General features: G+C 32.6%; 1 protein-coding gene across 1 annotated transcript; it reads right to left on the bottom strand.

The window, feature by feature from the left end:
* Window positions 1-4,612: 4,612 nt before the first annotated feature.
* On the bottom strand, window positions 4,613-6,447 carry LOC100022932 (olfactory receptor 2H2-like). Its single transcript, XM_007483885.2, has one exon. The coding sequence runs from the start codon at window positions 6,225-6,227 to the stop codon at window positions 5,280-5,282; it is 948 nt and encodes a 315-aa protein (XP_007483947.1). The 5' UTR covers window positions 6,228-6,447; the 3' UTR covers window positions 4,613-5,279.
* Between the last annotated feature and the right edge of the window lie 1,018 nt (window positions 6,448-7,465).

The raw sequence follows: 7,465 nt of genomic DNA, 5'->3' as shown, positions 1-7,465 counted from the left end.
TAATTGTTACTTTTGTTTTCAGGCTACATAATAATTTTTTCCCAGTATTTCTCTATCAAAATTTCTGCTTTTCCATTTATTTTAGGGTTAATGATTTGTCATTTTAATGTCATTTAATCATTTTTAATATTAGTTTTCAGAGATATAAATTTTGTTTTGAGATCCTTTATGAAACTGTGCCTCATAATATGTCTCAATATTGGTTACAGGTCACACAGTATGTGATTTAAAAAGCAAATTATTCCTTCATTCATGATAATGGCCTTGTCTAGTCCTTTCCAAAGCTGAGCATAATCATAACATATTTTTGCTAATTATTTATTAATAATTTATTATATAGAATATATATTTATATATAAATATAATAATAATAATTATGAAATGTTTGGTGAAAGGGATAAATTAGAATTATTCTTTTAAAAGGAAACAGAAGTGATTGACTTGCAAATTGACCAAAATGAATTAAGTCAAGCACATTTATATAGTAATAAAAGATTAAGAAATAAAAATATTATATATGAATATATAAAGGATATATATGTATTTTCACAATATGTGTGTGCATGTGTATATGTGCAAGATATTAGTCTTTTATTACTATCTTTAAATGCTTAACTTTCTCCTACATAATTAGTTGCCATGTTGAATACCCCAATGACTCTGGGCCATTTTAATAAGTGCTTACTGTTTTAAATTTATTAAAATGCTCTGCTTTGCAGGATGTGCTATTTTATGCTGTAAATAAATTATCTTTGTTTTTGACATATTCCATTTACCTTTTGATTTCTTCTTAAACAGGCAAAATCCTCTGTTATTATGATTGATTTTTTATTGAAACAGGAGAAATTCTACCCCCCCCCATTTCCTTAAAATTTATTCTTTTTTGGATATGGTATTCTAAAGTTTGTTTTTAATGTTCCTTGGTAAGTCAAACTTATGCTTTATTTCTTTTTAAAAAAATATTTGTTTGTTACACTAAAATTTTGAGTTATCTCCCTCCCACTCTCCCCTTCCCACACCAGAGAAGGAATCAGTTGACAAATACACACACACACACACACACACACACACACACACATACACATGCAAACACAAAACTATACCTTGCTTGTTCTTATCATTTCTTTCTCTGGAGGTGGACACACAAAATTCATCTCTCAAATAATATTTCTGTTGCTGTAAATAATGTTATCTTGGCTTGTTTTGCTCCTCATAATTTCATGTAGATCTTTGTTTTAAAAAAATTATGATTACTTTGTACTAGTTGGATTCTCTCATGTATTTTCCTATCTTTTCTCTATATCTCTGTAAAAGTTTCTTTTATGATTATTCTTTAATTAAATAATCATTTTTCCTTTTACTTATTTTTTTCTGAAAAACCTATAATCTTTGGTTAATATCTTTACATCATTTTTTTTCAGATTCACTGTCTTGTTCTAGAAGTCTCATGTAAATTTTAAATTTTTTGCTTTTGTTCAATTAATCTATTTATTTCTTTTACTGCATTTAACTATTTTCTTTATTTTTCTGAAATCTATTATTAGAGTCTCCATCTTTTGTTCTAACTACTCTTTTTCTGCCTTTATAAATAAACATTCAATAAATAACTGTTGAGCAAAAGTTAATCAGAAGAAATGTTTTCTTCTACTGTTGAATACTGTTTATTGTTCTAAATACTGGTGGTAGCTCCTTTCATGGTAAAACAAAAAATTATCAAATTCTATTTGTAGAAGATCAAACATCTTCATTCCTGCTTATATATGGTTTTGCATTAAGCACTATAGGAAAGTAAAACTGCATCTCTGAAATTTAGAAAGTTGAAATGTTAATAGATAAAAACTGAAGCACATTTTTTCTCCCTTCTGTCCAATGCTTATATTGAGTTAGATTTATTGACCATACTGAAAATCTAAAGATAATGAGCACCTTGATTTTGACTAGTGCTTTAAGACATAATCATTGTCCTTTCTCCCTAAATGTTTATCAAGAGAAGCTTGAAAATAATGTACTATATGCTCTGGAGTGACTCTTTGAACTTCTTTTGGAACTGCTAGTCAAGTCCCAAAGAACAACTGCTATCTTTTCCTTCAGTGTTTTAGTGGTTGGGGCTATTTTTATTCTGCTAGCTCATGAGTCTCACTGTGTGCCCCCTGCAATCCCCCCAACCTCCCCTGACTATCAGGGTTTGTAAAGTAATCAATCGAACTTAATTAGTTTTTTTTAGTTAGGTGTATTTATTAGTAGGAGCATAGTAGGAGTAGTTAATTTAAACATTTAAACATTTTAATAATTTTAAACATTTAATAATTTAAAACATGACCCAAGAAATTGGAGATATTCTCTCACACAATGGGAAAGTCATTCATTCCTTCTTTTAATTACATATTACCTGACAGACACTGAAAAAGAACTGTGAAGATATAAATGAGCTAAAGGATCCAAACGAAAAAATGAAGAAAAGAGTATAAGTAGGAAGCAAAGTTCAAGGGAAAATTAACTCAATCATAGAAAATGTGGCAAATGGATAACTCACAACTTCTGGAGCACTTTTAGAGGATACCGAGGTGGAGCTGAAGCCAAGGTTAAGGTGCCTGGGCCCCAAGTAGTTCCTTTTTACAGACTTCTCTGAAGGCTTCCAAAACTAAATTGCTTGACACTGGAATTGCTAATCTCTAATTCCTATTTAGATTTCTGTTATACAAGTAACACAAACCATGACCAAATTTTTCAACTAATGTAAATAAACTTCTTGTCTTCTTATCCATATACAAATCTCAAAATAAAAGCACAAATAAGCTGAAGTGAAAAATTGTATGCTTTGATCTGCAATCCATCCCCAATAGTTCTTTCTCTGGAGGTGAAGAGCATTCTTTGGATAAGTCCCTCAGAATTCTTCTGGATAATTGTATTTCTAAGAGTAGCTAATATTGCTATCACTATGTACAATATTCTCCTAGTTCTGCTTATTTCACTCTGCATCAGTTCATGTAGGCCTTTCCTACTATTTCTGAAATTATCTTGCTCATTGTTTCTTATAGTGCAATAGTATTTCATCATTAAACTGTACCACAATTGTTCGGTCATTTCCCAATTGATGGACATCCCTTCAATATCCAATTCTTTGTCACTACAAAAAGGGCTGTTATAAATATTTTGATACAATTAGGTCCTTCCCCTTACTTTTTTTATTTCTTTGGGATACAGTCCTAGTAGTGGTGTTACTGGATAAAAGGGTTTATTGCTTTATAGTCCTTTGGGCATAGTTCCAAATTGCCCTCCAGAATTGTTACATCAGTTCACAACTCCACCAACAATGCATTAGTTTGCCAATTTTATCACATTTCCTCTAATATTTATCACTTACCTTTACTGTCATATTGGCCAATCTGATAGGTGAGAAATGGTACCTCTGAGTTGTTTTAATTTGCATTTCTCTACCCAAGAGTGATTTAGAACATTTTTATATGATTATTGATAGCCTGTTCTTAGAAATTTGACCCAGGTCTCTCTATATTTGAGAAGTAAGGCCTTTAACAGGAATTTTATGTAAAATATTTTCCCTATCTCATTGTTATCCTTCTTATCTTGGTTATATTGGTCTTGTTTGTACCAAAAAAAACCTTTTAATTTAATTTAATTAATTTAAAATTATTTTAATTTAATAAAATAAGTACAAAATTATTCACTTTTTATCTTATAATGTTCTTTATCTCTTGTTTGGTCATAAAGTCTTCCCTTCTCTATAGATTTTCTAGGTAAACTATGCTATGCTCTCCAAATTTGCTTATGGTATCACCCTTTGTGTCTAAATCATATACTCATTTTGACCTTACCATAGTGTAGGTTATGAGATATTGGTGTATACCTAGTTTCCACCATACTGTTTTCCAGTTTTCCCAGGACTTTTTGTTAAATAATGGTTTCTTATCCCAAAAATCTTTGTTCTATCAAACACTAGATTGATAGTCATTTCCCCCATATATTGTGTATCTAATCAATTCCATTGACCCACCATAATAATTTTTTAAACAATAAGTTTGATAATCCCTTAGTTAACATAAAATAAATAGCTCAAGGTTAAAAGTGGTTTTAAGATGAAAAAATCAAAGCTATCAATAATCATATGAAAAAATATTCTACTGTTTATAGGATTCAAATCAATCCTTTAGTTTTATTTCTTTTTTATTGCTTCATTATTAGTACTAAAACTTAGAGTGTCCCTTAAAAATGAAATTACTGATTTCCTGTTATTATTATAAGAATGGGAGAAGACATTATTTCCTAATACCTCTGTCAGATGAAAACATACGTCAGATGAACACACCAACCAGAATTGTGAACTATGTGTGCAAAAGTCCTCTACCTCTCTCCCTTTAATAAAAATATTTCATCTTTTCTCCCACTGTTTGTTTATTTCCCTTGCTAAGAAAATTTTTATTTCTTTTTGTCAATCATGGCTGGTTTGTCTATCAGTATTTTCATTTCTGCAACCTTCTACTCTTGTGCCCTACCTTCTAATCCTCATTGACTGTTCTAACTTCTATTGGACTTCTGTGGCTGAATGAACTCTGTGGTCATCACTTGATGTCAATGATCATTTGGGATATGACTACAGGGAAACCACAGCTATGGATTTAAAGCATAAATTAAACCTAAGTGAAGCTTGGTTTCAAGAATTACCCCCAAATGCTGATTCACATTTTTCTTAACACTACGGAAGATAAATTCCAAGAAGCTTATGTAATTGGGTCTTTTGCCCACCTTAATCTAGGTCTTTGTGTTATCTATTTCCTTCTATAAAGAATGAAATGATTGTAAAGTAACCAATAAAACACCTCAGATTGCCTCCCTAATGAATCTTTTACTTCCAATTCTGTTATCTTCTATACCCATCCTATTTCTTACCTTTTGATTCTGATAGCAGGACTGATTCATGAATTCAACTTGAACTATGATGAGGTTTCCCAAGAGCAATGGAAAAAGATCACATTTAAACCTGTATACTGACAAGCTACCAAAATTAATATTGGGCCCATGAAGGGGGATCTCTCTTTGAGCTATGTGCAGAAAGGCCTGGGAGCAAGAGCCTTATACGGTTATCCTGTCATTTTTAGTTATTTATCTTTTAAAGAACCTTGTGGATAGATTTGATACACATACACATTTCTCTCTGAGTACATATGTATGTGTTTTTATACAATTATATATGTGACTGTGCATATGGTTATTTATGTGTATCCGTTGTGTATTTCTAGCATTAATTTTTTGTTTCCCTTTTGTCATTTTCTACAGTTCTCCCAGGACACCCAATTCCTTTCCCCTAACCGTTTTAATGCCACCTTTACTTCCTTATTCCTTAAAGTGTAGATCAGAGGATTCATAGTGGGGGTGACTACAGTGTAGAAGAGGGTAAAGACCTTTCCTTGTTTATGACTATATTGGCCCTTTGGTTGAAGGTAGACAGCTGTGACAGTGCAATAAAAGAGGGATACCACTAAAAGGTGGGAGCCACAGATGCCAAATGCCTTTCTCTGTCCAGCTGTAGACTTCACCTTTAGGATTGCTTTGGTGATGGCACCATAGGAGATCAGAATGAAGACCAAAGGCACTACCAGGAGAATGATACTAGATATAGATAGCTGAATCTCATTATAAGCAGTGTCCCCACAGGACAGGCGAATCATGGCTGGTACCTCACATACAAAATCATCCACTCTGTGGTGAAGGCAGAAAGGCAAATGTAAGGTAGATGGTACCTGGATCATTGACTGAATCAGGCCACTTCCCCAAGCAAGGATTACCAGCTGAAGACAGAGGTGGGGGTGCATGATAGAAACATAATGTAATGGTCGACAGATTGCCACCGAGCGATCTACAGCCATGATAACAAGTAGAATACACTCAGTGGCTCCAAGCCATAAGAATACATATAGCTGAATGGCACAACCAATGTAACTGATTGTCTTCTCTGGCCCCCAGAGGTTGACCAACATCTGAGGTATACAACTGGTGGTAAAACAGAGTTCTAGTAGGGAAAGATTGGAGAGGAAGAAATACATGGGAGTATGGAGTCTAGGTTCCAGGCAGGAGATCAGGATGATGGTCATGTTACCCACAATGGTCAAGCAATAAAATATCAGGATAATCCAAAACAGTATATTCTCCAACTGAGGCTGGTCAGAGAAACCTATCAGGATGAAATATCCTCTGGAACTGGCATTGTTCATTTTATTAATTTCTTCTGTGGTTTCGTTTTCTTCCCAATAATGATTCAGAGATAATAAAAAAGAAAATCCTTAGTCTAAGAATTCTTCAATTAAAAGCATGCTTTTAAAAAGTAGGCCTTTTGCATTTCCTTCCTGCCCTTAAATATTGACATTTTGTTTATGACTCCTATGAAAAAAAAAGAAAATAAAAATCAGAAACAGAAAGTAGTAACAGGATCTTTTATTTAGATCAAAGAGGTGGTCAGTTACAAAAATCCCTGGAAAACTTGGTAACTAATTTTCTTAAGTTAGAATTAATACAAAGCACTGTCTGATGCCTTCCCCCTCATCTCCTTCTTCTTTTTGATGTTTGGTCATTTTTCAGTCATGTATGCTCTATGTTACTCCAGTTGGGGGTTTTCTTGGCAAAAATGCAGAAGTGGTTTGCCATTTCCTTCTCCAACTTATTTAACAGATGCGTAACTGAGGCAAATAGGGGTAAGCAACATGCTCAGGATCATACAGCTAGTAAAACAAGTGTATGAGGTGAGATTTTGAACTCATGAAGATGAATCTTCCTGACTCCAGGACTGCCACTCTATCCATAGTACTACCCACTTGTCCCATCTTTTCTTATACCTCTTTATTTTCTTGTCTCAAAATCTGCTTCCCTTTATCTCTGTTCATTTTCATATTTTCCTTGTTTCAGCTATAATTGTATGCCCTATTTTATTTCTTTAAAAATTAACATATTTAATAAGGTCTAGTATCTGTAACTGCTGTAACACTGGTTTTACAAAAATTTATAATATATTCTTGCTTCCAAATTCATAATTATAGTAACTAATACAGTTCTGGGTATATATTATGTGCTGATATCTCTTTAATTTCCCATTTTATTTTTTAACTCTTTCTAGAGCTGCTTCACTTGTAATTTTTATACCTTATTTTTGCTTTTCTCTCACTATTTCTCTTGCCTACCTTCTCTCTTCTACTTTCTTAGCTATGTCAATGACTTATTCAAAATCAAAGCATTAAAAATTAAAAAAAATAATTGCTTTAAAATTAAGTTAGAGTAGATTATGACAGGTAGGAGGACTCATAAAGGCAACACCACTCCATTTCTGATGATATCTGAGGAATCTATCATATTAATTTCTATCTTTAGATGAGATTTTAGCTAAGCATACCATATAACTGATAAAGCACTCATTCTTCTTTTCCTAAATCTTTTTGTTTCCTAAACATGGGCATTTTTT

Source organism: Monodelphis domestica, chromosome 2 (assembly GCF_027887165.1).
Source record: "Monodelphis domestica isolate mMonDom1 chromosome 2, mMonDom1.pri, whole genome shotgun sequence".
Taxonomy (NCBI): Eukaryota; Metazoa; Chordata; class Mammalia; order Didelphimorphia; family Didelphidae; genus Monodelphis; species Monodelphis domestica.
This window is presented reverse-complemented; position numbering and strand designations above follow the sequence as displayed.